The sequence below is a fragment of the Buceros rhinoceros genome, unplaced genomic scaffold, assembly GCF_000710305.1.
Source record: "Buceros rhinoceros silvestris isolate BGI_N320 unplaced genomic scaffold, ASM71030v1 scaffold1500, whole genome shotgun sequence".
NCBI lineage: Eukaryota > Metazoa > Chordata > Aves > Bucerotiformes > Bucerotidae > Buceros > Buceros rhinoceros.
Genome location: NW_010389951.1, coordinates 2,708 through 21,321, shown reverse-complemented (window position 1 = coordinate 21,321; position 18,614 = coordinate 2,708). Strand labels below are relative to the sequence as shown.

Below are 18,614 nucleotides of genomic sequence, written 5' to 3'. Positions count from 1 at the left end.
CCCTAGGGCTCCTCCAGTGGTCTTCCTGAAGGTGTGTTCCACACATATCCCACATGGCTACATTTTGTATTAGGAAGTCTAACAACTCCTCCTCCCTCCTCTTGAGGTGACGGTGCAGATTACTTACAATTCTCGGACAGCCCACAAAAAGAACAGGAATCATTAAGGCTACAGAAGAAAACGTCACCCAGAACACAACATCGTCACGGAAGACCCTGTAGTCTCCTGCAAAGACAACACGTTCCACATGTGATTTACAAAAACGGAAATGTTTTGCTGACTAGTAAGTGGTTGGGGGTAAGCTTTTCCCCCCAAGAGTCTGCACTTTCAGAAATCTAGAGTACAGTGAGGACAAGCTTACAATGCATCTTAAACAGCATTGCAACAGTTACTCAAAACAAGAACAGAAGACGACTGTCCTCATTGACTGTAGATCCTGTAGTCAGAGCTGGGAGAGCAGATCTTGTCCATGAAACAAGGCTTTTCCGTGAGGTATACGTTTCTCATCTGGTAAGAATAAAAAGCACCAGAGTGCTCCTGCCCAGTAAGAAGCCATTTGGTTTCCTATATAGGTTTATAATCTATAAACCTGCATCTAGGTAAGTTTGACTCTGGAGTATATGGTACAAGTGCTGCCATCACAAGACAAGGCAACAAACTCTTCCAGCTTTAGGAAGAGTAACTAAACCACTCAAAAACTACTTTGCTTCCCGGCTTTCTGAGGCCTGTCAATTTAAAACAGAGGGGACAAGCTGACCTCCAGCTGAGTCACTGTTTTCCTGTAATGAAAAGCAATGAGGAGTCGCTGCTCATGGAGATTTTCACAGAAGGGTGGCTTGAGTCAAACGCAGATGACTGGAGAATGAAAAACTGTCCCACTAAGGGATCATAAGTAGAAGAGTTTTGAGATTTAAAATTGTTGCACTAGAGATAGCAGCGTGGCTAATGCACTGATGTCCCAGAGGGATTCCAGCAGCTCAGCACCCTTTCTTGCCTTTAAGCGATTTGTCTGTTGTTTCTCTCAAAGTCATTCTAAAGACCCTAATGTCAATTCAGCTGCAAATACAAGTTTTACCCTCACAGCGCAGTGCTCCCGAAGCCTTGCACTGTAGTACAAGAGATCCTCTTAATCCGTGATGCCTTTATGCCTGAAGTCTCCTACACTACAGATTTTCTACTGTGACTTGTTCCCAATAAAGAACGAGACAAATGGCAAGTGCATCCCTGGAGCAGAGCTAGAATCACAGACTAAGATGGCACACAGCTCTAGGTAGGAAGAGCTTCAGCAAGTTCGCTGCAGAATAAGCAGTCTCCTTTTCCCGCCAGCGCAGATACCCTAATTAATTTTAATTACAGAACACCTGAAAGAAGGCTTTAGGTACATCTCTTCCGCCCAGCACTAGGCAGAGAAAGCTAGGCTAGAACAGATAGCGGCAATCATCCTGGAGCCTTGCAGAGTCCTGGTCATTCAGAAGGAACACATCACTCAACAGCCAGCACTTTGCAGCAGAGTATTTCAGTACGTACCTAGTGGAGTAAAGAAGGCAGCTGATGAAAAGAGAAATCCCAGCACAAGTCCAATAATAAACATACAGAGTAGGACAGAGCCAAATCTCCACCAGCTTGCAACCAGGAAAAGGCCTCCAATAATTCCAGCTACTGCTGTCAAAACAAGACGCACTGAAAAAGAAAAGGGGAAATTCCAACACCCCGAAAACTTCAGTTACTGCAATAACGTGTTTAGCAGCTCTACGTACATTGTTTGATTGTCACCTAATGAAAACTTTCTGAAGAAAGCCAAACAAGACTATTGATATTTGCTTAACACATTTCACTTAGACTCCAGCCTGCAGCCGAGGATGCACTACTGAGAGTGGCACAGGGCTGGAATGTGCATTAGTGCCTTGAGTTCCCAGGGCAGCTATGGCTGTGATAGATAATGCACAGGCATCAAAAAAAGTTACTACAGGAGGTAGGACAAAGACAAAAGGAGCTAATTCTTGATTCTTGCCAGCCTATCAAGAAGGTCTAAGTGCAGACCTTACACTTCCGTTATAGAGATGAAATCTGCATTTGATCTGAAACTGAGTATGTTGCAAATTCTCAGAGTTTCTCAAAATGTGTATCTTCCTTGGATAGTCACTCAAATTCATCCTCTATAGCTGCAATTATTAATTCTGCATCACTGTTTGATGTTGGAAGCAGCATATTCAGCTGTTAGGGTAATTCAAGTATCCAGGTATCGTTCTCCCAGCCTTCCTAAGGCTGGCCAGCAAAAAGCGCAACTGCGATTTTACTTAAGGGATTCACAACTACAATTCTTTGAGAAGAGGACTGGCTATCCTAGCACCTCTACTCACCATCATAACCAAGGCCAGTTACCCTTGTAATAAATACAAAGAAGAAGAATGCTGCAAATATGAAGCCCATGAAGAATAAGTCTAAAGAAGAAAGAAAACAATATTTAGCATGCTCTCGTATCACTTCACACCAAGCCCACTTCAGCACGCCTTCAGACATCTTCATGTTACAACAGGGAAGGAACATACCAGCTCACTGGCTGAGAAGCACAAAAGAAAAGCCAAACAACAGTTTGTTCTGGAAAGGGGTGTCCTCAAGCACTTCAAATAGTCAGAGAATTACATATTTATATCTGTATTGCCCAGCATTTATTCTAGTTCCATTTCTATTCTTTGTGCACCAGAAACTTCTTGCTCTGCACTTAAAAGCTCAGATCCTGTAAAAGCAGTTTAATTGGAACAGAACGACTGTCAAGTGAATCTTAGTGTTATCACCATGCTAAGTTACAGCAAGTTACATTTAAGAAATTCCAACCAGACTCATAAGAAGAAAAAAAAACCCACCAAAACATTCAGTACCTGTTTTCCAGAATCTGTGTCCAAAAAAACAAGTGAAAAGACCAAGAACAGCAAGAGCAGTGAAGAATACTTTGGTAGAGAGTTTACCTACAAGGAGAAAGAAGGGTTACATTTTCCCTGCTAGTCTACACAGCGAGACCAAGGTAAGGCCAGGTTGCTATCACCAGGTCTACTGATAACTTAATAGCTGCCGCTTCTTCAGACACACCATGAGCAGATCTGCAGCTCCTGAACTCAGTTAACTTGATAGGATCTCCAACAGAACACTGAAGTAGTTACAGACTGATTGAGAAGTCAAGAGCTTCCTCCTTATTCAAAAGATGGAAGTTTTTGTAACAATTAGTTAAGTAGCTGTAACTTGCTGTTTACAATATGGATATAGCTATACCTGGAGATTCTCTGCTCAACTTTAAAAAAAGGAACATCCAATCATCTGTCAAAATCAGTGCTAAGAATTAGTAATCCAGGCAGCAGCAGCTATAGTCTTTATCACTGCAGCCTTAATCTCACCATAATCTCTATTTCCATGCAACAGAAAGGACCATCGGCGTCCCAGTATGGCTCACCTCTGTCTCCTAGGCAAAATTCTTACTGGTATTTAAGCCATTTGAAAAAGTAGATCGCATTTTTCTAGTTCTCTGAATTAGGGAAAAGAGGTTTAGCCTAGATAACATCTCTCGTGTTGTCATAACAGTACACTGAGTTTGACAGCAGCTTCTTGGGTTAAAGGACGCGATAAGGAGATAATCATGAGAACAAATCTTACTTTATGAACCATATTCTACCATTTTTCTTGTCCCTTCCACAGTCGTAATGGGAGGGGCAGCTTTGCTCTTTTTCTGCTCAGATTCTATCATTATATAACTTTGTACAGAAGCAGCAGGACTGTGTAGTCATTCCACTACTGCTGCCATCTTTATGCTTATTTTAGGTGACTATTTCCTTTCAAAATATTCGTAGGTTTCCAATTCTTGTTAGCACCAGGACAATGAGAAAAATCAGGCTGGACCCTAATCCATGTTTTATTAGCTTAGTTTCATATGCAGCAGCTATAGCCCCACAAGTGATGTAAGATTTTTGTATCCAGTTCAAGTGAAAAATCTAGAGTTCAACTCTGCAGGCACTACAGAGTTGAAAGTTATGTTTGCAAGCCACATATTAAACCTCTGTTTAAAGTTAAATCTTCAACTGCTAATAGAACTCCTTAGTCTTATTTCAACACTCTAGAGTTTCTTCTCAACCCAGAAGCAGACACCATCATAAAGTAACAAAAGGCTCCTTCGCACATTTTAAAAAAATAACAAATTTCAAAAGCACCATTCAGAATGCTGGAGCACAAGCAGCTCAAGATTCGCTGGCAAGGACATACCAGTCCCCACTTACTGAAAGAAGAGCAGTTATCCGCTAGGTCAGCAAAGCTGCAGGCATATGTATGAACAGGTATGTATGCAGCAGAAGTATTCCAGAGAGGATCCCATACTATGACATTGTAGATGACACCTTGTCCAGGGAGTAAGGAAAAGTAGACATTGATCTTCTCATCAGTTGTCAGTGTAAGCACCTGGAACAATAAAGATTACTTTTAATTGCAAGGACTGCTTGTCACTGCTACTGAGGTGTCCATACAGCTGAAGCAATACTCAGCAGCTCAAGGAAGATGATCAGCAAGAACTCTCCTACTCTGAACCTCTTCGGCTTCAACTGGTAAATCAAAGCACTAAAGGCTCACAGGACAAACACAGCTTCCTCCAGCATTACTGTTTTCTGACAGGAAAGAGGATTCTCCCCCTCATACGTTTTACTTCTTCCCATTTGAGGACACAGCTCCGGTTCCCCGCCAGTCTGCTAACCTGGGTCTGGCCACTGAAACAGGCAAGTCTGTCATTCTAACTCCCTAGCAAGGCCAGGCAGGTCACGGCCACTGAGATTCTTCCCCCTCCATCCCTTCCAGTCTCTTTGCTGGGGAGTAAAGAGGCAGCAAATGTTTGGTCTTACCTGTCAGATCTCTTTATGTCATGCCAAATGGCATCCATTTCTAGTCCAGTTCCACTACACCCACCACCCTCCCTCTCTTCCTTGCATCCCCTGCTCAGTACTCAGCATCTGAGGATGTCAGATCCCAGCATCTATCAGACATCATAGCAGAACATCCATCTTTGTCAGAAGGGGCTCTGCTTCTGCATTTATAGGTACTCAGTGTCAGTACAACTACGAGCAAGTTGGCTTCAACATCACTGAAGGAGCACTATGGCTAAAGCGGTATTCAGCAAGCAGGAAGACACTGCATAAGAGCTTGTTTCATTGAGAAAAGAAGGACATAGAACCGCCTCACAGACCATCACTAATATCTACCTAAAATCAGAGTCCATTACAAGAAGTCTCAATTTTGGCACATTTCAGGCTGCGCTAACTAGTCATCCCTAATTCCAAGAGAGAGGGGTTGACATTTTGTATGCATCACTCATTGTACACTTCCTAGCCAGAAATCCCAGATACAAAAAAAAAAAGAGAAGCCTGAAGCATCCGCAGCTTGCTTACGTCACCACTCAAGGAAGATAAACACAGGGCAGGAGAACACATAAAATAGTGCCACTGCCACATGGCTGGTATTCCAGTGCTTCAGACTTACTTTAATGCCATTGGCTTTGATACTTTGCACCTCAGACATCTTCCGTATGTGGCTCATGAGTACCATTTCAGAAAGGTCATTCTCTGGTAAGAAGTACTGGTAGACATCATAATGCAGTCGCCATCTCGAGTTCTGACCAGTCCCTGAATCACAGGATGGTGGCCTCGCTCCTCTACAATTACAAAAAGATCAGCTATGTCCCCAGTACAAGCCCACGGATCTTAACAGTAGTTTGCAGAGGTTACACAAGTTTGCGGTATTTAGCAGTTAAGACCGGCAGCTAATTCAAATGCAGACTGTGAGTGTTTGTGAGCACAGACTGCAGCAGTATTGTGCAGAACCACTCTGATGCAGGTAGTGCCTGTGCTGGTACCTGTCTTTATATTCACGGAGGCTTTTGATGAATTGTCATAAGAAACCAGCACAGGAATTCCAGGAGGTCACAACAAAGATAACTGTTTATTTTTCCATGCATGCCAAGTATACAGCTCTCAGAGGCATCTCTTAACTGTCATATCTCTTTCTCATATATTGCCTCTCTCCCTCCTCCTTTTCCTCATTTATTTCTCAGTTTGTTGCAGTAAACAAGATTTCTGCCAGCAGATGGATGGTCAGCCTTTTCAGCAGAATTTTGTTTTATGATCTTGGCCAAATACAGGACAAAGGCGGTCTTGCTCACTGCACTGGAATTTTTCACACACCTGGCATATCCCAAGTTTGCAGGGGCAAACTTGATGTGTATATCAACCAAAGTATAGTCCAGGTAAATATTTGGATCCACTTCCAAGTCAAATTCTAGATTGCAGCCTCCAGGAATAGGATCTAGAACACAGAGAAGATAACTGTAGTAGTTTTTACTTCCCCCTTACACAACCTGAAGAAAGTTCTAAGACTTCAGCAACACGTCTGCTTGCTGAGCACATGAAATTGTCAGGTTCTAGTCCTGCAGACAATACAAATGGTTTCAGTGCAGTCTAACATAAGTCCTGATACACATGAACAGCAGTTTTCTACTCCAAGGCCAAAATCACAACAAGACCACATAGTACATCCTTTACACAACTGCCAATTCCAAAAGAATTTCTAACATCTCCATAAAAAGTTTATACCATCTAAGAATGTCACATCTGAAAGGCCAACACTTCATTTCATAGTTAACTTTTCATAGGAAGAGCTTATTACTTAGTAAGTAATAAGAACATACCTTTCTCCATGTAGGGAATAGAGAGAGCTGTGCTAAGCACCTGGCTCGCATTAAGTGACCGAAGGTACCATGTACATACAGTCTGTTGAGGCCGAAGGATAGAAACCAGTCCTTTGTCTACTCCGGTTCCTGAGCTGTTCACAGATGGATTCTGTACAGAAACAAATAATATAAATGATATGTAAGTGTTGAGAAGGTTTCTACCACAGCTTAATGTATTGCACAGGAGTCACATTCCTACCACAAGCATGTAGGGCACACGTTTCACCGCTAGTTGCTGCAGATGAGGCATTCAGCCCTTAGCTAGCTGTAAAAACAGGAGGATAGATAAAAGGGAGCTGGAAAAAAAGGTGTGGCCTCTGACACTACACACTGCCTAGCTCAGGCTCAAAAACTCAAGTGAGAAGTTTGAGATTACTAAAGAGCTCATCACAAGCAAGTTGCAGAGAAATCTAGCCAGCTGAAGCCTACTGCTGCAGGGCAATGAATTGGCTCGTCAAGCTGTAAAAGGGTAGAAACACCTCTCTGTCACGGTTTAAATCCAGCTGGCAACTAACACGGCCCAGCCACTGAGCTGCACTGTGCCCCACTGCTGCTGCCAGGCTAGACGCACCTTATATGTATACACTAGGCGTGACATCGGTACGGTGCTGAGTATCCCCTTAGCTGGTTCCATCTGGCTATGGTAATCAACCCTAGCTTAGCCAACCCAGGACATTATCCGCCCCTTACTCTATACCACCTATGTCACGCCCAGATCCACTACCTGACCTGTCCCATGTGAACAGGTATCATTCCCTTAGGCTATGGGCCATCCCTCTAACATGTCCATTGAGTTCATTTCATCCACGACTTCTGGGGATCATCTGTCATAACAGTCTCAGGGCAGGAGACAGGTTGTCAGCTTGCTGCAAGCTGCATTCAGAGCTCGAGTCTGGTGAATCTGGCACAGCCCATGCTCATGGTCTGTGGGTTAAAGATGTTCATCTCAAGGAAATTGCTAGGCGCCAGCTGATCGAGCCAGTGGGAGTTCCATCACTGCTGTGCCTTGCTCATTTTCAAACTTCCATTCCTCATGGATTTTTATTTAGTCATTAATATCATATAATTTAATTCACTGGCTGTTCTCACCCAAAAGTAAAACCCCTTAAGGTATACATTGGACTCTCCCGTTCTCCTGCATCATTCAGCAAGTACATCCGGGTGGTTGAGCAAAAGCACCCCTCAAATAGGTTTGCCTTTGCCTGATGCAGGACTAACCCAAACTGCTCTCCCGAATATATTCTTCATGAGCACTACAGGGACTTTATCCCCTTCTACAGTGCATAGGAGTTTTGATTGGGCAGAGCCAGCTCAACTGGCAGATCCTCTAGAGTCAATTACCAGGTGGCTTTTCCAGGTGTGCATCCCACGTTTTGAAGGTCTTACCCACCAGTGTCCCCACTGTAGTCTTCAACGGTCCATTGTACCCCTTGATTTTCCCAGAGACTGGTGCACAGATACCCCCTATGATATACCTACTCAATGCCATGCTCTGTGGCGCAGATACCTACAGATACCAGTTGTTCTGGAAACGAGAACCGTCGCCTGACTCGGTTCTTTCTGGCATGCCACAAGATCTGCTTTTCAGCTCCCAGAACAGCGTTACAGGCATTGGCAAGGGGCACAGCCTATGTTTCCAGCCATCTGATAGTGGTTTCTACCATAACAAGCACATGGCACTTGTCCTGGCATGTTCACGGAACTGTGATACAGCCAATTTGCCAGGCTTTCCCATATTTATATTTTAACCAACGCACTCCATAACACACAAGTTTTAACTGTTTGGCTTGTTTAATTGCACTGCACGTTTCACATTCATGGGTGACTTGTGCTGTTGTGTCCATAGCCAAGTCCACCCCTTGGTCACAAGACCATCTGTATGTTGCCTGGCTATCTTGACGGCCTGAACCATCACAGGCCCACAGAGCCAAAAACAGTTCATCCCTACGCTGCCAATCCAGGCCTACTTGAGATACTTTATCCTTAGCAGCCCGGTCCACCTGCTGGTTGGTTTGATGTTCCTCAGTGGCCTGACTCTTGGGTGTATGGGCACACACATGACACACTTTCACAACAGGTTCTCTACTTGGTTTACTGCTGTGCTGCCGGTTGTTCTGCTTCCATGGCTGTAACCACCCCTACAGGGCATTTGCCACCATCCATAGGTCAGTACAGAGTGCCAGCCACCTTTTTCGCTCACCAGTGTCTAAAACCAGCCAGATGGCTTTCTCCTCTGCAAACTGGCTCGATTCACCTTCTCCTTCAGCGCTATTGGCAACTTGTTGTGTGGGACTCCACACAGCAGCCTTCCACCACCAGACGTTTTCCCGTAATGCAGCAGGACCCATCTCTGAACAGGGCATATTGCTTCTCGTTGTCTGGTCAGGCCTCTTCACCACAATACCTCCTCTTCCGGCAACATTTCAAAATCTTTGCGCTCTGGCCAGTTTGCGATCACTTCCAACATTCCTGGACAGCCAAGGCTCCAGAGTCCAGGCTGTTGTATTATCAGAAACCACCTACTTCATGTAGCATTGGCTGCGTGATGTGCAGGGGAGACTCTCCCTTTGAACATCCAGCCCAGCCCAGCAGACAGGGTGCTAAGAGGAGCTGGGCTTAGCACTTAGCTGCCACTTCCAAGGCAGATTAAACTCCTTCACTGCCAATATCTCTTTTTCAGCGACAGCGTAGTGGCCCTTGGATCCTACGTATCCCCAAGTCCAAAACCCCAGGGGTGGGCCTCGGGTCTCCCAGTGTGCTTCTCACAGAGACTCTGGGTAGGGCCATTCTCCCCAGCTGCGGTGTAGTGCACATTTCTCACACCTTGACCTGTCTGGACTGTCCCAAGGGCTACTGCCTGAACTATCTTCTGTTTAATTTGTTCAAAAGCTTGTTGCTGGTCAGGGCCCCATTTAAAAGAGTTTTTCTTCTGGATCATTTCATAGTGAATGCTTGCAATCAGACTGTAGTTATCCTCCAGAAACCCACAATGCCTAAGAAAGCCTGTGTTTCCTTTTTATTAGTCAGCGGGGACCTAACTGCTACCTTCTTGATTACATCCATTGGGATCTGGCAACACCTGTCTTGCCATTTTATTCTTAAAAACTGGATCTCCTGGGCAGGTTCCTTAACCTTACTTAATTTTATGGCAAAACTGGCCTTTAGGAGGATTTGAACTGTTTTCTCCCATTTCTCAAAAACTTATTCTGCTGTCTTACCCCGCACAATGATGTCATCAATGTACTGCAAATGCTCAGGAGCTCCACCCTTCTCTAGTGCAGAGTCAGTCCACGGCAATTGGCAAGACTGTTTCCACCCCGGGGCACTTGATTCCAAGTGCACTGGAAGCCTCTTCAGGTGAAAGCAAACAGAGTGGCCTGCACTCTGGTGCTATAGGAACGGAGGAGAATGCATTGGCATTAACCACTCTAACGGACCACTTAGCTGCCTTTGACTCCAGGTCGTACTGGAGATCTCACGTGTCTAGCACAGCAGCACTCAGGGGTGATGCGACTTCATTCAGGCCACAATAGTCTCTCAGTCTCCATTAGATTTTTGCACTGGCCAAAAAGGGCTGTTAAAGGGTGAGCATTTCTCGCTGATCACTCCTTGACTCTCCAGCTGACAGATCAGCTTGTGGATCAGGGAGATCGGGGAGTCTCGATTGGTACAGCCAGCACACTGTTGCAATAACAATTGGCACCTGCTATTGCTCAACCCTCAACAACCCCACCACAGAAGGGTCCTCTTCTGTGACCAAGCAAGGTGGACACCTGTTCAATTTCCTGTCTCCAAGGCAGCTACACCGAAAGCCCATCTGTACCCTTTCGGGTCCTTGAAATACCCTCTCCTGAGGCAGTCTACACCAAGGATGCACGGGGGCCCTGGGCCAGTCGCAATGAGGTGTTCATGCCACTCATTCCCAGTGAGGCTCACCTCATCTTCCAATACAGGGCGTTGCTGGGATCCTCCGGCCACCCCAGAAATACAGACAGGTTCTGCCTCTCCATAACACGATGGCATTAAAGTACACTGTGTGCTGGTACCTACTAGGGCCTCATACTCCTGTGGGGCTGATAGGCCAGGCCACTGGATCCACACAGTCCAGTATACCCAACCGTCCCCTTCTTCCTCCTGACTAGAGGCAGGGCCCCGCTAATCCTGATCAGAGTCACTCGCTTCTTGTAAAAATAACTTAGAAGTCCCTTCAATAGGATCAGTAGGTAAGATCAGCCTTCCTCCTCTGTCTAGGGAACCTCCCGCTGGAAACTGGGGCAGCATTTTTCTTGGGACAATCTGCTTTTGCAATTGTCTTCCCTCACAACTCATGCACTCAGGCCCCTAGGATCAAGTGGGTTTTGCACCCCTTTTCCTCGTGTGCTTTCTGTAGTCACATAGATAGATCCACAGGCTGCCTCACGGTGTGTACTTTCCATATTCTCTCCTTCGAGCAGGGAAGCACCTACTCCTAACAGCTGAGATACGGGCCAGTACAGGTGGGGAGTAGGACACGTCCTTCTTGAATTGCCAAACTCCCAAGACAGTTGCTCTACAGGTGAGATGCAGGACCGCAGACAGGAAGACAGACTTCCTTCATATTGTAGGAATTGGCAGGTCACTTCATCCACCATGTGGACCACTATCGCCTGTGAGTCGGCCTTTGAGAGTAGTGCACTTTGCAGAAACTTCTGCCACACGCACAGCGTGCACCAGGCTGTATCTAGGTCTGTAGGTAGCTGCTCCTCATTCGGATTATGATAAATCACCTCCAGTGCAGCCACATGCCTCAGGTACTGCATACCTCTCTCCCTGGTGGTTTACTTGCCTGGGTGCCATACAATAACTTCCTGAAGAGGTACCTTTCCTTCATACCCAACAGAAGCCACCTCCAGAGGCTGAGGGCTTGTGCCTGTTTTCCAACTGCCTTGTCAATGCCCCTTTCCTAGACAGGGATCCCAGCCGCTTGGCTTCTTAATCCTGCAATTCCAAACTACCAGTCCCATTATCCCAGCATCAGCGCAGCCAGGTAACAACATGCTCACCTGAATGACAGCCGAAATCCTGTCGCTAATCTCACAGCTCACTAAGGGATAGGGATAAGGTGATCACCTCTGGCTCTGCCTCGTCCTCCTGTTCTCTTGATGGCCCTGGTTCATCACACCTCACGAAGCAGACTTATTTTTTGGTATACTTCTGCATAGGGCAACTGCTACCAACACAGGTTCGTTCTCTGGTTCAGCTGCAGCACCTGCCACGGTACTGCATACCTCTCTCCCTGGTGGTTTACTTGCCTGGGTGCCATACAATAACTTCCTGAAGAGGTACCTTTCCTTCATACCCAACAGAAGCCACCTCCAGAGGCTGAGGGCTTGTGCCTGTTTTCCAACTGCCTTGTCAATGCCCCTTTCCTAGACAGGGATCCCAGCCGCTTGGCTTCTTAATCCTGCAATTCCAAACTACCAGTCCCATTATCCCAGCATCAGAGCAGCCAGGTAACAACATGCTCACCTGAATGACAGCCGAAATCCTGTCGCTAATCTCACAGCTCACTAAGGGATAGGGATAAGGTGATCACCTCTGGCTCTGCCTCGTCCTCCTGTTCTCTTGATGGCCCTGGTTCATCACACCTCACGAAGCAGACTTATTTTTTGGTATACTTCTGCATAGGGCAACTGCTACCAACACAGGTTCGTTCTCTGGTTCAGCTGCAGCACCTGCCACCAGGGTCTGAGTAGCCACAATGCTCGTTACAGGGTTGGAATAGTTGCAGTGTCTGCTGTTTGTTTTTTTTTTTAGGCCCAGAGACCTTCTCTTCCCCTTGAGGGCACTGAATAGTGTTGAAAAGAGTTTGATAGGCATGGGCCAGGCCCCAGCACATTGCAATGATTTATGTCTCTCTGGAGTTGCCCAGTTGTTAACACACTTTTTTCAAATATTTTACTAGTCTGTCAGGACCTCACAGTTGCTCAGGAAGAAGATTCCAAAGCATTGCAGGGGACCACTGTCGTAAGCACTTGCCCATTCTCTCCCATACAGCCTACCACGCATAACTCTCCAGCCTTGGGCCAGATCTCTGGGTCATATTATCAAAAAAATAACAACAACTTTGTGTAATCCTAAACAAGACCCAAGACACATTCAGCAGACATAACAATAAGAGCCAACTGGCCTGAGCATCCCAAGGGTATTCAAACATACTGAAAGCTGAGCAAGTGTCCTCCCCTGTCTTGCCCATAGATTGAGTAAGGTTACTAACAAGTGACAATGCTGCACACAGATACCAAGTTAATCTCATAACCAGTAGTATGATCATATTGTAGGTTGACAATATCCAATATAACAACATGATAGTCCTGATCCATCCGCCAGAGATGATAAACATCACCACAGGGAAAACATATTGTACATGGGGGTTTATACAACATCACGAGTGAAAGGACCAGCATGGTGACCATGGACTACTTAACACACAAAGTGTGTAAGCAAAAAGTGTTTTAACAGACTTGAGTCAACTCTGTTGTTATCTGAACCCCTCAGGCCCCACACTGGGTGCCAAAAAGGGCTGTGTGGTTCAAACCCAGCTGGCAGCTAAACACTAGACTGCTCTCTCTCATACCCCTGGGGGTAGGAGAATGAATGGTAAAGGAGTGGGTTAAGATAAGGAGACCTCACCGGAAACAAAATGAGAGGAAAACAATGCCCTGCTTACCACTGCCACACTAGGACCCACGGCTGAGCCACACTGCACCCACTCTGCTCCTGTCTGAAACTGCCGCCACCCAGCTAGGCTCACCACATACATGTGTCCAGTACATATATGTACACACACACACTGGGCATGACACCAGTATGGTATCAAATATCCCATCAGCTGGCTCCATCTGGATATCCTGACTGCGGAAATTAACCCTATCCTAGCTGAACCCATGACACCCTCACAAAAAGCTGTGAGATGGCACTAAAGAACATGCTGGTAACAGAAGTTCAGAAACACCTCACTGTTCTCCACCAGAATGGAGCTGATTGTCTGACAGCTGGCTTATTAACACTAGTCATGCCAGACAAGTGCTTGGGGCCAGCTACTGATCTAATCCCCACCACCACCACCACCACCGCTATCCTTTTCAGAACCATGAGTCTTGAGGAAAGGTCAGGCAGCATTAGCAGTCTGCAACAACCAACTGACCTGCAGCCAAATCTATTTCTCAGCATGGAAAAAACGTGCTTTTGCCCAAAAAGGCCACAATTATGAGGCAACACTATAAGGAAGCACTTTAGACCTGACAGACTGGTCTGGCTCAGCTTCATATTTCTAGAGGCAGGCCAGTCCTAAAAGCAGTACAGCCCTATTTATGTATCTCTGCCCTCAGCCTGGTAAGGCCCACAAATGCAAAGACAGTCTGAACCGGCAGCAGTGGTAATCAAAGACTGAACAGGTGTCACAGTAACGCCTTAGCCCTGTAATCTTGGCCACTTCACCAGTACAAAGATGACTGAGTTGGGTAATTTATGTTACGAGATATTCATCTCCTAAATTTTCCAGGATACTTCTTGACAGTCCGTATATTCTCGTTTGGAAAATACTGATGGGGAAAGAAATACTGGATGGCAGCTGTCAGAGATCCATCTACTACATTAAGCTTAGTCTACATTCTGCTCAAATACCATTTAGAACCTCTCAGTACCACAAAAAAAAACCCAAACAAACCCAGTATTTCAGACTGCATCCCAGTAATGATGGGGCAAACTAAGGAATGCTTAAGTTGTTGGCTAGAAATCACAGCCTTCACTGGAGTACTGTGGAGCATTTTCTTCATGTGCCACCAAAGGATAATTAGATTCAGGACAAGGGAAACAATACATCATATTTGCAGTAGCTAGATACAAGCCACAAACAACAGAAAACCAAACATCCCGGAGTGACCAAATTTAGTTTACAAGATATCTGGCAAATACTTATCATTAATCTGTTTTTAATTTGACAAGCTGATGGATAGTAGTCAGCCATGTCAAAAGCACCACTTCCACCAAGAACAAAGAATCTTGACACACTTTCAAGCCAGCCCTGAAATTCCTTCAGCATGCAGTGCTCTGGAACGGCAGCAATAACACATAAGTACAGGAAAGGACTTCTGAAGCTAAAATAGCCCTGTCCAAGAGCCATGCAGGTGAGATATTCGTATTACTTATATAGCTTCAGTTCTGTATTTCTGCACACACCTGAGCCAACTCCTTTGCTGAAAGAAAAGTGGCACTTTAGAACAGAATTGACACTCTTAGCATACCTTATCAAAGGATATCACCACATCACTTTGCTGGGCATGTGCTTGGAAAATAACGACAGTCACATTGCTTGCAATATTCCTGATTACAGCTTCCACTGGGTTGGTCTGGTTAAGTAGCACATTCCTGAATTTTCCCAAGGAGAGCTCAAGAAGACCTGCATTACAAAAAAAATGACAATTTTTTCCTTTGGCAAGAGAGAAACAATTACCAAGGGGAGTTGGGAAGTTTCCAATAGCCCAGTATTGGTCAGCTGGGAAGGAAGCAAAACGTTGCTTTATGCTACCCGCATCCTATAAGCTGTATTAAGGTTTTAGAGACTACTGTGCAGAGAGCTACACCTACAAGAACAGATACAGCTAAAGAACCCACCATGCAGCCTGGCACTCACCTAAGCATATCCCGCAGGACTTCCTGCCAGGAGCACCGTATTCGATACAGCAAAGCTCATCGGCAACAGACAACAGATTCAACTGACGAGCTGCTGCAATCAACAGCGAGTAAAACTCAGTCGAGTGAATGTGATACTGAGGACTGCTCGCTCTTTGGCAAATACAGGCAAGTATGCTTGCATTACCAGATAACGTGTGCAATACCCGTTAGCACTTCCTGGGTGAATCCTCATGGACCAAGAGAGTTGAAGCCAACTTCTATAACAGAATCAAATCTGTAGTTTACATATGTACATATCTAAACATATGTACACTTACCCATTTTCAGCTATTTCATATACGTATTTTGCTCCTACACTATTCTTAATTATCGAGACTGTTGGACACTGATTTCTGGACCTAAAAATCTGACTAATTTTTCTAAGACACAACCAGGCCATTTTTTCTTATGATGAGCACAACCTCATGATCTACTGTCATGTTAAATTAAAGACAACCACATGACCTAGGATATAAGATTCTTGGAGAATCAGCTTTGGCTTGTCATTCAAGTCCTGCAAGAAAGCCTGGTTTCTCCCTGTGCTCTCGAGGGACAGGGGATGTCAAGAGCTGAAAGAGAAGCAGCTGTACAGAAGACAAGACTCTCTTCTGTCGGTGTTAGCAGGCAGACTAAATGCTTGCAGAGCACGCGCAATGCCTTTCAGGTTTTCAGTTCCCCTGCACGCACACAGGGCAGCCCAGCAGATCTGTTTATCAAGCCTAAACACACACACACACGCACACACACAGTACTTCCTCGATGAAGCTGCCTCTTCTAGTGCAAAGGATTGACACTGTCAAGTACTCCAACAGAAGCAGAGAGTAAGCAACAGTACCAGCCCACATACATTGCTGCCGACAGCTCAGGTTGTCTCCCACCCAAAAAAGGAAGGGATACACTCCTCTCATCTGAATCCGTACCCGGTACTCTAACTCCTTTCCTGTTATTTTTCACTCTTCCCCGTGAAGAACTGGCATCTTTGGCCAGCTGCTTTGACTCCTGATGATGGTGAGCTCAGAGGTGAGCTCCTATTCTCATGCCTCCTCCACTCACCTCACAGCAGAGGAAGAAAGCAGAGGAAAAGTCTAACTCATCTCATCTTGCTAACTTCAATCCCTGCATGCTCATCCTCAAAATTCAGTTAATACCAGTACAGTATAACCAGTAAAACTCCAACTGAAATATGGGAATCAAACCATCTAGAAGGAAAAAAAAATTTCTCCATTTTTCTGTCCTGTCACCTGCAGTTTCTACTCAGTTTTCAAACAGTAATAAATGTAAAATTAGAGATACAAAAAAGCTTTGTGTATGCTTCAGTTTCTGATAAGAGTCCCCTGAGCATCATTCAGACGCCATTCCCTTCACAGGGGTCTCCTTCCTCCTTAACTCTTAAGTTCTATCAGAAATTAAACTAGTAGTATGTATTTCTTTAGCATTCGTTCAAAGGCACAGACTGTACGCATGCCAAAAACTTGGAGTGAAAGCTTAGAATGAAGGAAGAATAATTTTCTTTGATCTTTAAGAACTTTAGCTCAATTTCCGGAACCTCAGGAGGTTCACATGTAGGTGTTTAAGGAAAAGCTGAAACCATATACGTGTTCTCTATGCTCTATATCAAGGGGAAAAAGCTTGCATTGCTCTCTCATTTCTCACCTCCACTCTGTACGGATACCTAGAGGCCTCTTCAGAAACAAGAACGCATTCATCAGCAAGACGTGCAGCCAGTACTTCAACATGACTCTCAATGTCAGACACACTCTCAAGTTTAATTAGCATGGTAAATTAAGGCATGCTCTTCTACATCGCTCTACTGTTTGCATAATTGCTCCTAAAACAATGCGTGTGACTTGTTTTAAACTAAAGTCTGGACAGAAGAGCATATTGGGGACAAACAAGAATAGCTACATCCACCAGACAAGTATTTCTCAGCTTGTTGTTCCCAGGCTCCTTAAACAGCACTTCTAGCCAGGCTTGAAAAGGTGACTAGAATGAGAGATCACAAGCACTGAAGAGCAGCAGAACATTCTAAGAAGTTTGCTGGAAGAGCAATTGCTACATGGCTACAGATTACAGTACCTTTCTAGCCTGCTCTTCTTCTGTCATCTGAAAATTTGGAGGTGCTCTGAGGCAGAACGGGAGCACGGAGTGCAAGACAAATTAACTCACAGGTCGGCAGGCCTGTCGCTATCACCAGTTCTCACAGGCATTAGGCTACCTGAGCCACACAGAGATCAGTGTTGTCAAAGGTGCTTTGAAGGAGAGTTACCAGGGCCTATGTGAACCAGCCACAGCATGCAAGCTGCTTCTTTGGGCAAGCTTGAGTTCACTGAAGGGAGCCCCCCGAAAAGGACGCCAGGTTCAACAGCACATGCAACAAAGATATACGACCATCGCAGAAGTAAGGTAGTTGACTCAGCAAGTCAGCAACAGAGCCAGCAACAAAATCCAGGCATTCCAGGTTTTTTTATTGCTTCACTTGCTTCAAACAATGCAGGTCTGGAAAAACCCTGTGAGATGCAGGCTATCCCTTCTTCCTCACCTAGTATGAAGAAGTACGATGGTCACTGCACGTCAGAGAATTTTTGTGTCAGCCACAAGAGAGGAACAGTCACTATTACAGAGATTATTAACTGAAAACATGCTTAAAGAAAGTCAGCACTGCTGAAACTGAGCAAGAGCAGAGCAATGATGGAATTACTGAGCACATATTACTCGATATACTAGCATCAGCACTAGAACAGGAGCACAGACAGTGCAGCGTGTAAAAGACCTGATGAACGCAGGCGAACAACAGTCCGCTCTGTCACTCCACATCGTATCTTTCTCCCACATGAAGGGCAAAACTGAAGACAACAACGGAATTTAACTTCTTGGAGTTCTTCTGAGATTAAAAGTCCTTATTCCTAACCCCAAGTAACAAGGTAATCAACTCTACAGAGGCTCAGCATTTATTATGCCTTCCCTGTGACGCGCAGTTTCCCCAAGAAGTAACAGCCATCTTGAACCTTTTCCATTCTGCTGATTCAGTCCAAGCTCTCAATTCATTTGATGATTTAAGCAAAACCCATCTCCAGCTCCAATAGCCAAGTGTTATTCCCCATCACCAATAAACTCGTAACCATACAAAGTTCTTGATGACACCTAG

At 45.2% G+C, this 18,614-nt stretch overlaps 1 protein-coding gene across 1 annotated transcript in view; it reads right to left on the bottom strand.

The window, feature by feature from the left end:
• The window catches only part of TM7SF3 (transmembrane 7 superfamily member 3), an 18,558-nt gene extending 1,353 nt beyond the window's left edge, over positions 1 to 17,205 (bottom strand). The window contains exons 1-11 of the mRNA XM_010135672.1: positions 17,123 to 17,205; positions 15,429 to 15,580; positions 15,040 to 15,194; positions 6,713 to 6,863; positions 6,210 to 6,330; positions 5,509 to 5,680; positions 4,263 to 4,440; positions 2,880 to 2,966; positions 2,361 to 2,441; positions 1,528 to 1,680; positions 128 to 225 (exon numbers count right to left, since the gene is read on the bottom strand). Coding sequence (XP_010133974.1) covers positions 128 to 225; positions 1,528 to 1,680; positions 2,361 to 2,441; positions 2,880 to 2,966; positions 4,263 to 4,440; positions 5,509 to 5,680; positions 6,210 to 6,330; positions 6,713 to 6,863; positions 15,040 to 15,194; positions 15,429 to 15,580; positions 17,123 to 17,205 — 1,431 coding nt within the window. The remainder of the gene's footprint in view (positions 1 to 127; positions 226 to 1,527; positions 1,681 to 2,360; positions 2,442 to 2,879; positions 2,967 to 4,262; positions 4,441 to 5,508; positions 5,681 to 6,209; positions 6,331 to 6,712; positions 6,864 to 15,039; positions 15,195 to 15,428; positions 15,581 to 17,122) is intronic.
• Between the last annotated feature and the right edge of the window lie 1,409 nt (positions 17,206 to 18,614).